This window comes from Podarcis muralis, chromosome 14 (genome assembly GCF_964188315.1).
Source record: "Podarcis muralis chromosome 14, rPodMur119.hap1.1, whole genome shotgun sequence".
Lineage (NCBI taxonomy): Eukaryota > Metazoa > Chordata > Lepidosauria > Squamata > Lacertidae > Podarcis > Podarcis muralis.
This window is the reverse complement of record NC_135668.1, coordinates 1,995,940-2,012,951: the sequence shown is the minus strand read 5'-3', so window position 1 is coordinate 2,012,951 and position 17,012 is coordinate 1,995,940. Positions and strand designations below refer to the sequence as shown.

The 17,012-nt window shown below is 45.0% G+C and overlaps 1 protein-coding gene across 3 annotated transcripts in view; it reads left to right on the top strand.

Annotated features, from left to right (window-relative positions):
* Positions 1 to 17,012, top strand: part of THSD4 (thrombospondin type 1 domain containing 4) — a 360,765-nt gene that overhangs the window by 5,652 nt on the left and 338,101 nt on the right. For all 3 annotated transcript variants that reach the window (XM_028706820.2, XM_028706824.2, XM_028706822.2), the window contains 2 exons: positions 11,441 to 11,535; positions 16,457 to 16,526. In XM_028706820.2, the coding sequence (XP_028562653.2) occupies positions 11,507 to 11,535; positions 16,457 to 16,526 (99 nt within the window). In that variant the 5' untranslated portion in view covers positions 11,441 to 11,506. The remainder of the gene's footprint in view (positions 1 to 11,440; positions 11,536 to 16,456; positions 16,527 to 17,012) is intronic.

Below are 17,012 nucleotides of genomic sequence, written 5' to 3'. Positions count from 1 at the left end.
TGGACGTATGGCAGCCCTATCTTTGAGCTTGGTGGCGCCAGCGCTGGTGGGAGAACTAGGGACATTCCAGGATCAGATTAGAAGCCAGAGTGGCTTTTGTAATTCTGAGACGGTCCCCGGAGAATTGGGACACTTGGAGGGTATGAAGCACCAGCTCAACCTGATTGAGGCTTTGTTTCTGGGAATCGCCATAATCTCTTCCATCCTTCCTGCCTTCCCTGAAGAAGAGCTTGGAGGCGCATCAAGAGCAGCAATGCCTTTTGTGAGATATGTTGCCACAAATGAATCAAAACGATTCTCTGCTTGAAAATGACCCACCCAGCCTTTTCACCATGCCAGTAAATCTGCTAGCAGTTAAGAGCTGGCTTCCATTGTGTGCGTGACCAGATGTTTTAATAAGGTCATATAAGCTCTTCAAAAAGGAACACAATATATGTTGCATTCACCGGTGTGGTTGCCCTGACGCAGCTTAATGTATGAGGTGAGCCATTTGACCAAGGGTGAGGAGTTACAATTCAGAGACCAGCCTTCACCACTCTGGTGCCCTCCCTGTGTTTGGGACTACAACTCACATTGACCAGGGCTGATGGGAACTGTAGTCCAAAACATCAGGGTTATTATTTACCTTCCCCTTCACCCTAAGGCCCCAGGGTGGATTACAACATAACAACACAATATTAGATACATCTTAAAGCAGCTTACAGTCACACCCAAAAATGCACCCCTCAACTGTCAAGAGCCAGGGCAAAGAATTGCTATATAGTGAAGGTGCAGAAAAGTAGACAGTAAAACCTCAGCAAACCCTGGGATTCCCTCACCCTTTATTTTAAAAACAAAAACACTGAGTGGCAGGAATATAACGTGGCAACAATATTATAGAGCAACACAAATGGATATGTGATGTAATAATAACCTGTGCCCTGGTCCCTGACATGCTTGCTTTCCACAGCCAGGGGATTCTTGATGTTTGAGAGCATTTAATCCTATGATTCCTGCACTTGCATGTTGAAGTGGTACAGTTCCAGCAGACCCGTACCTTTTCCATGTAGGTCATCTCTATGGCCAAAGACAGCACTGCTTCCCTACCAGTGTGTGGAAACCACAGGAGGAGAGATTGCTTTGTGCTCAGTCCCTGCTTGCAGGTTCCCTGCAGGCGTCTGGTTGGCCCTTGTGAGAACAGGATGCTGGACTAGATGGGCCACTGGCCGGATCCAGCAAACTCCTCTTATGTTCTTAAACCAGAGGAAGACCACCTTGGAAGTTAGATGCTTCACTTTTGTCACTTGATGGCAACGTTCAACCCATGCCAAACAAGGCCGTGCTTGAAGGGCTGCAACCCAGGAGTCAGTCTTCCCCTTTCTCAGACTGAAGGTGCCACTAAAAATGTTTATGGTATTCTGCTTAGAGAGCTGGGTTTTCCCGTTTCAGGAAAGGGAGTGGAAGCTTTAATATAGCCTGATAGATGCAAAACATTTGCTTTAGAAACAGAAAAAGGTAGCTCCTCGTCCCATCTCAGACAGTGGTTGTCATTAACAGGGTGAGGTTGTGGAATAATGTTTCCTGCCACACTTTTTTCCACGGTACTGTACGGAAGTACCTTTGACCACGGCAACATAATTTTTCACTGGGTTTCGGGTTGGCCCTACATCATCCTGACATGCACTGCACTTTAATCTCTGTGTACACATGCTTGCAATTAGCCGCGTGGAAGTATTTATTGTTTCCTAAGGTCTTGCTAATAAGATGGATCATAAACTTTTAAGAGAAGCTAGCAAGCTAGGCTTTGGTTCCATCTAGAATATTAATACTGCAGCTGAACCACAAATCCTCTGAGAATAGCAATTTGCTTTGGGATACCATCATGTTGCTGTTGGCACTCTCTGGTTCCTGAAAAGTTCACGGTGGTGAAGGGTGGGATCGCTCAGCTTCCGACGTTCCAAGCAAGCAGAACAGGAGGAAGGACTGCGTTTCTTTTTCTCTACATGTCTCTATGCAATCTTTGGAAGTAGTTACAGATTAGTGCATTTGGGCATATTTCAAGTTTGCAAGCTTTGATTGGTTTTAATTGGTAAATAATTGGACTCAAGCTTTGGCTGGTTGATTGGTAGCAAACTTTGAGAATTAGTAGTGCAACTCTAAGCCCCAGATTTGCTGGCTGGAAGGGGGAGGGAGAAGTGGAGGAGCTTTTCCTGTGGTGGAGAAGAGCTTTGATGGTGGAGGGGTCTGTCCACTCCAGAGTCTCCTCCCCTGCTTGCATTTCAGCATGGCAGTGGCCCCTGAAATGAGGCATTCTTGGGGTGAGTGCCTCAAAGGATTTTCAGCCTTGAAACCAAGATGGATTTGATTGTTGGGGAGGCCCCAGAATCCGACCCTCCCTCTTGCCAGACTGATCATAGAATCATAGAGTTGGAATAGACCACAAGGGCCATCGAGTCCAACCCCCTGCCAAGCAGGAAACACCATCAGAGCACTCCTGACATATGGTTGTCAAGCCTCTGCTTAAAGACCTCCAAAGACGGAGACTCCACCACACTCCTTGGCAGCAAATTCCACTGTCAAACAGCTCTTACTGTCAGGAAGTTCTTCCTAATGTTTAGGTGGAATGTTTAGATCCCCCATGAGAACTGGAAGCGGAGGTGGGCAGGTAGCAGTCTTAAGGCTATTGCTGGCTATGTAGCCTCATTGGACCTTCCTTGCTGCACCTGCACCTAGAGAGCCAGAAGGCTGAGCCAGCCAGCCCCACCTTGGGGGCACCTGTAAGAGCTTGGCCACAGCTGCCCTTGCTTGCAGGGAGGAGTCCATGGCTGGGACAGTTGGGTTGTGGTGAGAGCACAAATGCTGGTTTGTCATGCTGGTTTGCCTGGCGTGCTCTGGTCCATGAGGTCACCAAGAGTCAGACACGACTAAACGACTAAACAAGAACAGTGTTTCTGCTGCCATGCTGGTACCTGTCCATGATTCAAGCTGAATCTCAAAGTCACTTTGCAGACCCTTGTAGCTGCTACTGAAATGGAGCGAGTCTTGGACAGTGCTAACCTGTATCAATCTGGCTGTTATGTGGGACCCAAAGTAGCTTTGTTGCCCTGGTGGATGACCACTTACAGTGGGGAAGGGATGGGGGGGGGCTGCTTATTATTCGGCATTTCTCAGCAGCTTTTGAATACAGTCAACAGCGGTATCATTTTGGGGCATCTGGTTGGCCTGAGGCTTGGTGGTCTAGTTTACAGTGAATAGGAGCTCTATTTAAAAGCATAGGAGCCAACTCCTAGGGGCCGAGATCCCTTCAGCCCCCCCATAAAGTATTTAAGGAGGTCAAGCCCCCAAAGTCAGTGAGTATTTCCATTTAAACGGTGTGCGTGTGCCATGTCATGTGATCAATTATGCAGGGTGGGGCTTACCTCCCCCCCCCCCCCATATTTTATTTAAGTTGGCATCCCTTGTAAGGATGGCTTTGGATTCTAAGCCAACATGGGGAAAGGGAAGGGAGAAAGAGAAACTTGGCAGTTTGGCAGGAGACCAGAGACCACACCCTGTATTTTGTTGACTCTCTGTTAGTCTCAGTGCTGCCCTCTAGTGACTGCAGGCATGCAAGATGCCAAGACCCAGTACAGTGGTACCTCGGGTTACATACACTTCAGGTTACATACACTTCAGGTTACAGACTCCGTTAGCCCAGAAATAGTGCTTCAAGTTAAGAACTTTGCTTCAGGACGAGAACAGAAATCGTGCTCCGGTGGCACGGCAGCAGCGGGAGGCCCCATCAGCTAAAGTGGTGCTTCAGGTTAAGAACAATTTCAGGTTAAGTACGGACCTCCGGAACGAATTAAGTACTTAACCCGAGGTACCACTGTACTGTAGTTTCTAGGGCCAGGGAGAAACAGCTCCCTTGTTATTTTTGCTGTTGCCAGGAGGTGTAAAGTTGTCAACTTAATCTCATATTTATAGTACTAAAATGTGCTGTTATATTTGCTATTATGTTGCTGTTTGATTATAATACCATGAACTTGTTCCTGTGGTGTTTGATTTACCATGTATTCCTGCTTTCCTTGTAGTAAACAGCTTTGGGCAGGATTTGTTTTGTGGAAGAGGAGCATATAAATACAATTCTGAATGAAATTTAGGAAGGAAGGAACATCTGGAGGTCCCTCGGGAACTCTTCAGCCCTTCCTACAAGAGCTGAGATGATCTTCCTCTCTATCTGTGTTCAGTTGGCATTTGAGAAGATTCTTTTAAAAGAAAGCTTTGGTTTTCTTGCTGCTGCTTAATTTATTTAATAAATTAATCTAATCCCCTCTTTTTGTATAGACATAGACATATTATAGACATAATAGATATACACATAATATAGAATATTTTGTTATATATGCCTATTTATATACTTTATTCGTTGCTTTGATAGATTCCTCTGGAGCAGAGACGAGGAATATATTTTTTTACACTGTATTACTACATCCACATCCCACTTTTCCTCCACTTTCCACATCCATATTTCGTTTTCTTATACTTGCAACAACCCAGTGAGGTAGGTTAGGCCTAGTGGGGATTTGAACCTAGATCTGCCAGACCCAAGTCCAGTACTCTAACTATTGCACTATGATCAGTTCCTTTATTGCACAATGCACATCAGCATTCACAAAATTTTGAGTGTTTAGTGCAATGCACATACACACACTTGTTGAAAGGGATGGTACTTCTTTTCTGTTCCCTGAAAAGCTATTTGCTTGGCCTGGTTGGCCGTTGAATTTAAACAAAAGGAACAGGGTAATAAATCAAAGGGAAATAGTCCTTTGGAAGAAAGAAAAAGCAAGCAAGTCCCGAAGTTTCTTTGCTACTTCCACTAAAATTGTTAGTAGCAGCTGGGAAGGCACACACACTAAGCAGAAAGATAAATACCAAGGGAAATTTGGCTTGGCATGGCAGACACTTAAGTCAACAAGACAAAATAGATTACATAGCACAGACCTATCCTGCACCTGACTGAGTAGAAGCACAATTGCTGCAGGTGAAGAGCTCTTAGCTGAACTCTTTTGATCCATGTTTGCATGTAGAGAGATTAAAAGCGAGGCTGGGGAGGTTGAGGGGTGGCAGTTTAAAGAGCATCCAGAGATACAGGAAGAGTTTTCATGTGTGACTGTCGCCTCTTGGGAGTTTGAAAAAGGGAAAGTGTCTGCTTTCAGTAAACAAAGGGTCAAGTCATACAATCCCACAGGAGCTGCCTCGAGGAAATCAAAATTACCAATTAGGAAGTTGGTATTTTCCTTCTCTTACCTTTTGCATTATACTTTACAGGACCTTGTTTAAGGCTGTAGCCCCATGGAGCTCAATGAAGCAGATGCCTGAGGAGGCATCCATGGGCAGGATTGTGCTGTTGTGAGTAATTAACGGTGGTGTGTTGTCTCCATTGCTGACCCTCAAAGTTTTCAATTTTTTGGAATTCAAATCTTACTGGGTTGGATGCAGAAATGCCCCTCTGTAGGTCAGAGTCTTCCATCAATGTTGCACTTCTATGGCTGCAAGGATTCCTTTCCTAAGCAGGAGGGCATATTTTGGATTCAGCCCATTGTATTCACCCTCTATGATGCATGTAGGTTTGCTGCTATCATGGTGGCAAATCCATCCAGCCAAAGAACGTAAATGGACAGATGGCCTCCTCCCTTACCTGTTTTTCTTCCACACACAGATCAGTTTCAGAGACATTGCTCTGTATTCCCTTGCCATTTGGAGTTCAAGAGGCAGGACCTTCTTGGTTGTGGCACCTGGGCTATGGAATACCTTACCTGGGGCTGCACACCTGGCATCTTCATTATTTAGCATTTCTTCTTCTTCTTCTTGAAATGAAAGTATAAATAGTAATTCTTCCTCTTCCTCCTCCTCCTCTGGTAATACTACTACTAATAAAACAGTTTCCATCACACGGAGGCTCTCTGTGTGCTGTGTGAAGAAGTCCTTTATTTTTTTCTGTCCCGAATCTCCCAACATTCAGCTTCATGGGTTGTCCACTAGTTGAAGAGTTATGAACTTTGTCTACTTTCTCCAGGCCATGAATAATTTTATAAACTTCAATCCTGTCGCCTCTTACTAGCCTTTTCTCTAAATGAAACAACCACGTTGTTTACACATTAAGGAGGGATCCTGGTTTGGTGCAGTGTTGCCTTCAGAGCTCAGGTCTGTATGACGTATTGCGGCATGCACAAACTTTTGAATTAGTCTTAGATATTGATTTATAATGTTTAGTGTTCAGTGAAAAGAAAACCCATTGACTGGTGATTTAGCCTTGAATGTGCAAATCATGTACAAAACCAGATATTTAACATGTAGTATATTCCAATAGCCCCTTCATGGATCACTGCCTTGCCGTGGCGAAGGGGCTTGAATAACTCAGAGAAGCTATGAGCTATGCCGTGCAGGGCCACCCAAGATGGACAGGTCATAGTGGAGAGTTTTGACCAAACGTGATCCATAGAATCATAGAATCATAGAGTTGGAATAGACCACAAGGGCCATCGAGTCCAACCCCCTGCCAAGCATCCACCTGGAGCAGGAACCGGCAAGCCACTCCAGTATCCCTGCCAAGAAAACTCCATGGACAAAGACAACAGGCATATAAAAGATATGACGCTGGAAGATGAGCCCCTCAGGTCGGAAGGCGTCCAACATGCTACTGAGAAAGAGTGGAGGACAAGTACAAGTAGATTCAGAGCTGATGAAGTGGCTGGGCCAAAGCCAGAAGGACGCTCAGTTGCGGATATGCCTGGAAACGAAAGGAAAATCCAATGCTGTAAAGAAAAATATTGCATAGGAACCTGGAATGTAAGAACCATGAACCTTGGTAAGTTGGGTGTGGTCAAAAATGAGATGGCAAGAATAAATATTGACATCCTGGGCATCAGTGAACTAAAATGGACGGGAATGGGCGAATTCAGTTCGGATGACCATCATATCTACTACTGTGGGCAAGAATCCCGTAAAAGAAATGGAGTGGCCCTCATAGTCAACAAAAGAGTGGCGAAAGCTGTACTGGGATGCAATCTCAAAAATGATAGGATGATCTCGATACGAATCCAAGGCAGACCTTTTAACATCACAGTAATCCAAGGTTATGCACCAACCACTGGTGCTGAAGAAACTGAAATTGACCAATTCTATGAAGACTTACAACACCTTATAGAAATGGCACCAAAGAAGGATGTTCTTCTCATTATAGGGGATTGGAATGCTAAAGTAGGGAGTCAAGAGATAAAAGGAACAACTGGCAAGTTTGGCCTTGGAGTTCAGAACGAAGCAGGGCAAAGGCTAATAGAATTCTGTCAAGAGAACAAGCTGGTCATCACAAACACTCTTTTCCAACAACACAAGAGACGACTCTACACATGGACATCACCAGATGGGCAACATCGAAATCAGATTGATTATATTCTCTGCAGCCAAAGATGGAGAAGCTCTATACAGTCAGCAAAAACAAGACCTGGAGCTGACTGTGGCTCAGATCATCAGCTTCTTATAGCAAAATTCAAGCTTAAACTGAAGAAAGTAGGAAAAACCACTGGGCCGGTAAGATACAATCTAAGTCAAATCCCTTATGAATACGCAGTGGAAGTGAGGAACAGGTTTAAGGATTTAGATTTGGTGGACAGAGTGCCTGAAGAACTATGGATGGAGGCTCGTAACATTATACAGGAGGCAGCAACCAAAACCATCCCAATGAAAAGGAAATGCAAGAAAGCAAAGTGGCTGTCCAACGAGGCCTTACAAATAGCGGGGGAGAGAAGGCAAGCAAAATGCGTGGGAGATAGTGAAAGATACAGGAAATTGAATGCAGATTTCCAAAAAATAGCAAGGAGAGACAAGAAGGCCTTCTTAAACGAGCAATGCAAACAAATAGAGGAAAACAACAGAATGGGAAAAACCAGAGATCTGTTCAAGAAAATTGGAGATATGAAAGGAACATTTCGTACAAAGATTACCATAATAAAAGACAAAAGTGGAAAGGACCTAACAGAAGCAGAAGACATCAAGAAGAGGTGGCAAGAATACACAGAGGAACTATACCAGAAAGAAATGGATGTCTCGTATACCCCAGGTAGTGTGGTTGCTGACCTTGAGCCAGACATCCTGGAGAGTGAAGTCAAATGGGCCTTAGAAAGCACTGCTAATAACAAGGCCAGTGGAAGTGATGATATTCCAGCTGAACTATTTAAAATTTTAAAAGATGATGCTGTTAAGGTGCTACACTCAATATGCCAGCAAATTTGGAAAACTCAGCAGTGGCCAGAGGATTGGAGAAGATCAGTCTACATCCCAATCCCTAAGAAGGGCAGTGCCAAAGAATGCTCCAACTACCGCACAATTGCACTCATTTCACACGCTAGCAAGGTTATGCTTAAAATTCTACAATCAGGCTTAAGCAGTATGTGGACCGAGAACTCCCAGAAGTGCAAGCTGGATTTTGAAGGGGCAGTGGAACCAGAGACCAAATTGCAAACATGCGCTGGATTATGGAGAAAGCTAGAGAGTTCCAGAAAGACATCTACTTCTGCTTCATTGACTATGCAAAAGCCTTTGACTGTGTCGACCACAGCAAACCATGGCAAGTTCTTAAAGAAATGGGAGTGCCTGATCACCTCATCTGTCTCCTGAGAAATCTCTATGTGGGACAAGAAGCTGAAGTTAGAACTGGATATGGAACAACTGATTGGTTCAAAATTGGGAAAGGAGTACGGCAAGGCTGTATATTGTCGCCCTGCTTATTTAACTTATATGCAGAATTCATCATGCGAAAGGCTGGGCTGGATGAATCCCAAGCCGGAATTAAGATCGCCGGAAGAAATATCAACAACCTCAGATATGCAGATGACACAACCTTGATGGCAGAAAGTGAGGAGGAATTAAAGAACCTTTTAATGAGGGTGAAAGAGGAGAGTGCAAAATATGGTCTGAAGCTCAACATCAAAAAAACGAAGATCATGGCCACTGGGCCCATCACCTCCTGGCAAATAGAAGGGGAAGAAATGGAGGCAGTGAGAGATTTTACTTTCTTGGGCTCCATGATCACTGCAGATGGTGACAGCAGTCACGAAATTAAAAGACGCCTGCTCCTTGGGAGAAAGGCGATGGCAAACCTAGACAACATCTTAAAAAGCAGAGACATCACCTTGCCAACAAAGGTCCGTATAGTAAAAGCCATGGTTTCCCAGTAGTAATGTATGGAAGTGAGAGCTGGACCATAAAGAAGGCTGATCACCAAAGAATTGATGCTTTTGAATTATGGTGCTGGAGGAGACTCTTGAGAGTCCCATGGACTGCAAGAAGATCAAACGTATCCATTCTTAAGGAAATCAGCCCTGAGTGCTCACTGGAAGGACAGATCGTGAAGCTGAGGCTCCAGTACTTTGGCCACCTCATGAGAAGAGAAGACTCCCTGGAAAAGACCCTGATGTTGGGAAAGATGGAGGGCACAAGGAGAAGGGGGCGACGGAGGACGAGATGGTTGGATAGTGTTCTCGAAGCTACCAGCATGAGTTTGACCAAACTGCGGGAGGCAGTGGAAGACAGGAGTGCCTGGCGTGCTCTGGTCCAGGGGGTCATGAAGAGTCGGACATGACTAAACGACTAAACAACAACAACAATATTCCAACAGGAACGCACTAGAGAAGTGTAGGGTTTTTACTTTGTTTTTACTATCTGCGTTTTGTTTAAGGATGTGGATGTCCCTGTAAAGTTCCATGTGCAATGACTCTCATTCTACATATTTAAGCACACTTAAAAACCTCAGGGTCAAGCAAGATCTTGTGTAATTTATGCATGCTTACTAGGAAGAGATTTCCATTTGAACTCGCTGGTGCTGGCTCTGAATTAAATGGAATACCTTTCAACTTATTCAGAGTTCAGATTTAGAATTTCCTTGGCATGAATCTTGGACTTCCCTAAACTGACACAGGCCTGGCTGCCCACTTGAGTTAAGAGAGGCTTCAAAAGTTGCTTTGCTTTTTTTTGCAAAATTACAAGCTACGATTGTCTTGGGCAGATAATTAAAACCAATGTTATCTGGCTGATAATGTCAAAGTTTGTACAATAAACTGGTTGTAAGCTTTGTACTGAGCTGTGCACATGGTGGGTTTGTAAGATAAACCCAGGCTTCCTTTGGCCACCTTGCGGTTATCTGATTAGTTGACAGAAATGGATAACATCTTATCTACAAGGAATGATGCTGTAATGTTTCACTTCATGGCCCTGCGCTCTGTTCAAACACTGTGCTAGTTGTGAGCAGCAAAAGGCACCAAAACCCGGCTCTGTAGAAGAAGCAGAGCCTGTCTAAACCTTATTCAGCAGAGAGAGAAAGCAACAACAGTAGAAAAAGGTTTGCCTAGACTTTTCCAGTGACAGAGGAGAATTTTGTTTGGTTTGCATTTTTAAGTGACCTGATCTAATTTGCACCTCCTGGATTAATACAATGCAATTATCCATCAGCTTTTGCACTTCTTTCAATTTTGCCATATGGATGTTGTCTCAAAATGTGTAAAAAAAAAGAAAGAGGTGCTTGGGATAAAATACATCTAGAAATGTGTACATTGGGATAAAATATATTTTTAATACATGCCTTGTTTTTTAATTATATTTCTATTGAAGTTTTAATAACACATAATGATAACAAGACAGGCAAGCATAAAGTGTAAAATATTAACTAAACATTTAAGTCCACATTTAAATATATGGCTGGGATAACCCAGTCAGATGGGGGAGGGGTATAAGTAGTACCAGTAATTAATAATGATGATGATGGTGATGATTGTATGGATTTCTTTTTTATGCAGTTTAACAGGACAGAACAGATTTATGAATGAATGTAAAATTGATGTTGGCTGGGGAAACACTGATCTGTCCCTCTTTGAACCCTTTCAACATAGGGTGGAACATTAGGAAAAGTGTTTTATTGATTGATTGATTGAATTTATTTCCAGTTCTTCCACCCCAAGGAGTCTGTGGCAACAAACAGATGCACTATTTGAAACCAAAACCAACATTTTAGAACAGATTAAAACATTCTAAAAACCACTACAATTAAAAGCACCAAAAATCACTTACATTTTTTTAAAATACAAGAAAGCATTCTAAAAGCAATTAAACACAGTTATAAAAACATTCTTCCATCCAATAATCCTAGGGTTGCCTGGAATGGTCTTTAACCACCAAATGCCTGAGTAAACAGGACTTTTCCCCAATGCCTCCTGACAGTTAATAATGAGGGAGACATTTCACCATGAGTGAACCACCACTGAAAAGGCCCTGTCACAGGTCTGTGCCAACCGGGCACCACCACCAAGACCATGCTTTGCTGATGGTAGGAGCAGCCCCCAAACTGGACCGCTTACCTAGGGGGGTAGTGGGCTTTCTGTCATGAAATGCTGAAAAGTAATCTATCTTGTTTTTGTTGTTTCCCTAGGATCTTGCTGTAACCCACCCTGAATTTTTTATCACACTGGACACATCACGTTAAGAGTCACTAACCATGGCAGACAATTTTAAAGGCTCTTTAAGGTACGTATTGGCACCCCCTCCCCTCTCCATGTGCCTTACATTGAACATTGTACCTCGGGGAATCTCACATGGAGGTTGCCCAGTGGGGAACAGAGCCAGTTTGGAAGACAATTTGGCACAATTGGTTTGCTGTATTTCCTGCATTGCAGGGTTTGGACTTGATGGAGGGCATTCCTTGGGGCTGGCCAGGCTGGCCCAGCTGATGGCCCAGGCCCAGACTGGGTGGGTGCAAAAGTGGCACCTCTGGCTTGGAGTGGCCAGGAGTCTGCCTGCCTGTCTGCGCACGCTCTGGGCGCTGGCTCCTCTGGGAGGAGGAATCCAGCCACTGGGATGGGCCATTGCAGCAGCCCTCTGGGACCCTCTCTTCAGTCAGCCGGTGGCACGATTAGAAGTGTGAGAGGAACTGGGGAAGAAAGACTGTGAGAACAGGCAGAAGTTGCAGGAAGAGGAAAAAGGGAGGGAGGGAGGGAGGGAGGGAGATGGACTGGCAGAGGAGGAGGAGGAGGAGGAGGAGGCAGAGCAGAGCAAACCTGCCCCCAATGGCTGTGGAGGAAGTTGCTGGTGGAGTGCAAAGGAAGGGCTTTTTGAGTTTCTGGTGCATGGTTTGTCCCGGCTTTGGGGGCTCCCAGACAGCCCCTGGCCAAGGGCGCATGGGAGCCTAGCTTCCAGGATTCAGGTACTGGCTCATCATCCATTACAAGCCCCATCCCCGGGTAAAACATGTCTATGGGGAGGATGGGGTGAAGAGCATGACTGGTGGCGGCTGGAGCTCCGATGGCAGCAGGGCCTGAGGCAGGGTGCTAATGGTGGCAGGGACAGTGGTGGCCCCTTCTGGCCGGGGGAGCCCAGGCACCTGCCCAGCCAGGCCAGAGCCTCTGCTTCCAGTATTCTCCAGGGAGGAGGCGAGGGCAAGGGCTGCTTTCCATCTTAGCCCAGCCCTATGCCAGGGGTGGGTGGCAAAAGGGGCGGAGCAACAGATAGGACCCTTACTTTTGAACCGTCAGCAAAAGTTGGTGGTTTACATGCATACAGCCATTAACCACCCCTGCAGCCTCCATCCAGGCAAGCAAGAGGTTGGGGACACAGAGAATGGCCAGTGAGGGGGTGTGCCTACAAGGAAGGGGGTGGCCTGGGCAGGGGCGTAGCTTGGGTAGAGCTCAGAAAGCCAAGCAGAGAGACCTCCAGGGCCCCCTTTGCCACTATAGGGTGGGATGTTAGCATGGAGTGTGGAGGACAGCCGTGCAGGTATTATATTTCTTTCTTTCTTTTTTTCTTTCTTAAAACACACACATTTATATACCACTATTTCACAAAAACTCCAAAGCACCAACCCACCAGTGATGCTTCTGCAGGTGATCCCAGTGACTGAGCTGGGGAGAAGGGTTCAGGAGGTCCCTGGGGGCTTTGCCACTGGATCCAAGGATGGTGAACCTTGCAGTTTCCCTCCAGAATGCGGATTCCTTGTCAGATTAGTAATACAATGGCCAGTTGGTAACCCTGTTCAAAGATGCCCTTGGAGTGCAATCCCATGTTGAGTCAGAAGTCAGTGCTACGGTGTTCGGCTCACACCCTGGCAAGTATTTTTTAGGACTGCATCTTCAGTGTCTCTGTTTTTGTACTTTCCAGTTTTGTTAACTGAATGCAGCCGGCCCCTTTGACTAAAAGTGAAACTGCTGTCTCCTTTGGAATGTCTTTTCCTGCTTTCTGCCCTGTATCAACCAACATTTACAAGCGACACACCCAGAGCATTTTTGGTGTGATTTGTGGAAGCATCTTTCTCCTTGGCTGTGAGACACATCTATGATCCCATTCCAAAGGGCTGCAAGGATGGAAACCCCCCCCCCCCCAGCCCAAGTTTTATTTAGCTGTTTTATTGCATTCTTGCATTTCAAGACTGCCAGTGTGTAGCAAACCTTCTGGATTAGGAAGACTTCGTTGTTGTTTTTAAGAAAGAAGCCTCCTTCCTTTTTAAAATAGAGCATGGCAAAGCATTTAAGAGGCAGTTAATACAGCCAAAGCAAACCGTCATTTGATGGAACATGAAATATACCAATATATTTTTAAAAATCACAACACACTGAATCAAAAGGAAGATCCCTGTCAAATTTCCTATGCGCATGAAGCCGAAAGTTGATAACAGCTTTGCAACTTGAGTCTACCAGACTGCACACCCAGGGCTTGCTAGAAAGTAGCTCCATTGTCCAATTGGGTTTCCATTCCCATCCACCAACAGGCCCTGATTATAATATTCTCTTTGGAAAAATGATTGGGATAAGCTTGGCACAGAATAATCACCCCAATCCTGAGGACTTTTAGCTCTGGAGAAAGAACTCTTAATCCGTTAAGTAATTTGCTTTGAAGATTAAGGGCTCTGCTCACTCCCAAATGGTTGCCCCCCTCATGTGGGATTTTTTGCAGAATGTATTCATGGAAATGCACATCTCCACATGCAGATTAGGAACTGCTGAGCCTTTTCCTCTCTTTGAACTGCAAGCTGTGGAACGATTTTCCTCCTACCAGTGTTGAGCTTTCTATGAATAAATGGTGTGTATGTGTGTGAGAGAGAGAGAGAACGCAAGAGGGCACAGAGAAGTTAAAAGCAACTGCTCATTGGTGCAGGGGGTGGAGTTGCTTAATCCCCGAATTTGCAGAACACCATCTTCAATTCATAGAATCATAGCATTGGAAGGGACCACGGGGGTCATCTAGTCCACCCCCTGCAATGCAGGAATCTTTTGCCCAATGTGGGGCTCAAACCCACAACCCTGAGATGAAGAGTCTCCTGCTCTCCCAACTGGGCTATCCTTCTATGCACTGGAACACTTCACAGAAGACAAAAGGGACACATAATATAGTTGGTTCAACATCTACGGCCATTCTGGGACCAGGACAGCCTGACCACAGTAGTAGTTCATGCATTGGTCACTTCAAGACTGGATTGTTGCAATGAGCTCCATGGGTGGCTTTGATCCAGAAGCTGCAGTTAGTGCAGAATGCTGCAGCACGATTGCTGACAGGAGTGAAGCCTTGCCAGGATATAATACTGCTTCTCAGAACTCTGCACTGATTTGTTGCCTGACCGAGTTCAAGATGTTACTATTGGTATGAAAAGCCCTTAACAGCTTAGGACCAGTTTACCAGTGAGATTGTCTGACGCCATGTATGCCCAATTGACCGCTTCAGTCTGCAGAACTGACCCTGTACCATGTGCCAAAGAGGACCCATTCTGCATTTGGAATAAATCAGTCTCTTAGTACAGCAGTGCCTACACTTTGGAACTCCCTGCCTAGTGATCTTAGCCAGGCACCTTCACTATACTTTTTCCGGTGCCTAAAGCCATTTTTGTTTAGACAAGTCTATTCAAATGCTTAGACAGTTGATGTGTGTTTTTATCCATTTTTCGTTTGTTGTTAACTTTAAACTTTTTGAATGGTTTAAATTATGGTTGTTAACTTTTATAGATAACTCTGTTATTTTATCTTTCTTGTAAATTGCTTCAATTTTTTTTATTTTTTATTTTTACAATCAAGCAATTGTAGGAGTGTTAGTAAGTAAGTAAGTAAGTAAGTAAGTAAGTAAGTAAGTAAATGCTATAACATCCCTACATGTTCATGCCAAGTCTCACTTCCCATCAGGGGTGAGCCTGTAGCCCAAGTAGGATGTTGGCTCCCCACAAATGATTTAAGGCATGTCTAACTGTGCCCTGCTTCCGGGCCATTGCTCAGGGTTAAAATGCCCAGCAGGGAGTGTGTGTGAGCCAAACATGTGACAGGGAAATGGAGGCATTGTGGAGCCCACTGTAGTCTATTCAGTGTGCGTATTTACCTATCTATATCTAACAATACTAAGCTTAATCTCTTCCAGGAAAATGTCTCAAATTTCCCCTTCAGCTACTCTCTGTGGGTTCTATCCAACCTTCTCCATCTGCTAGCACAAGCCGGGAAGCCCTGGCTGTTCAAAGTGGCAACATAGTGCTGTAAATGCAAGCTGTGAATGTGCCCTGAAGCTGTGGCAATGCCTCTTGCCCACGTGGAGGATGGAGTATGCATGTGCAGAAATCTCTGGCTTTTGAGCTTCTATACAAAGCTAAGACCCACTACTGTCTCTGCCTCGCCCACCAGCAGCATGCATGGGCTGCAGAAACTCCCCCCACCCCCCAGTTCGCAGCGCAGCTCAGCTGGACTTCTCAGCAGAGGGAGGGCTGCAATGCGGAACAAACAGAATCTGTCAGCTGGAGAAGGCTATTTTATTCTGATAGGCCTTTGGGAACGGACTGGCTTTTCTTAAGCAAATGCTTAAATAGCACTGTGCTGCATTTTAACAGATTTGGGTTTTTTATATTTTATTTCCATTTGAGTTTAATTGCTTTTTGATGATTGTCTGTCATAATATATTTTTTAGCTTTTTGGATTTTAAAGATGCCTGTTTTAATTTGTGGAAGCCGCCTTGAATCCCAGTCTGGGAAAAAGGTGGATATAAATAAGTACAATAACAACAATAACAATGGAATGAAGGGCAGCATCTGGAAGAGGGAGGGAAAAGCAAAATCATATAGTTTGTGTTGGTTTGTCTCCCCCCCCACTAAATAAATATTTATTTATTTATACAGTATATTCTCTCTTAGACATTCACACCCATTTGAGATGGTTCCAGAAGGATCTGATTTGTGGTGGTGTAATTTACCTGGGAGGAATTGGGGGGGGGGGGCAGTGGTTAATTTCTAAATAGGAAAGTGTCATGGTTCAACCTTTCACAGGTGTTGCTTCCTCTCTGAGCTAGAACCCCCGTCGTGAGGTCTGTGGCTGCTTAGGGGTGCCGTTGTGGGGGGTTGGGGAGCTGAGTGGAAGCAAAAGAAACCATAGCCATTGCTTGTGGTTTTCCTTGACTCCTGGAACTCAGCAGAAACTATTTTGTCCTGCAGGCTTCTGAGCTCCATTGTGGTCCTTGGATTTCAGCTTGTCATTCCACAGCCCTCCATCGAACACAGAAAGGTGAGTGACCCACACAGCACTTCAGGACAATCTATTACACTTTATCTCCTGTTAATTGTGAGGCTGTTGCTGCAAAACAGCTGCTCCGTGTCATGGTAGGTTCCTTCATATATTGTTACATACCACCCCAATGTCCAAGTGGGGAGAGATTTCAGGGGTTCCAGGCACACTTACCCTTTTGGGATGAAGGTCAGGGGAGTCTGGGGTGTCTTTAGGATATGTGGTTTTATTTACACATATGCACGATGTGAACATAAGATGGAGGGGTTTACAGCATTAGCACCCCGACAGATATTTCTTCTCCATTAGTCACACCTTTGGATCCAGCACAGAACAAGCAGGTCTCGCCATCTCCAGTGTCCAGCCGGCTTCCGCTTCCGCTCTCTCGCCTACATTCTAGCTGTTGTTCTTCTACCTAGGAGGCAGGTGAGGGGCGTAGAGGAAAGGTCCACCCGCTAGCCTATAGGACAGCCTCCCATAGTTGCA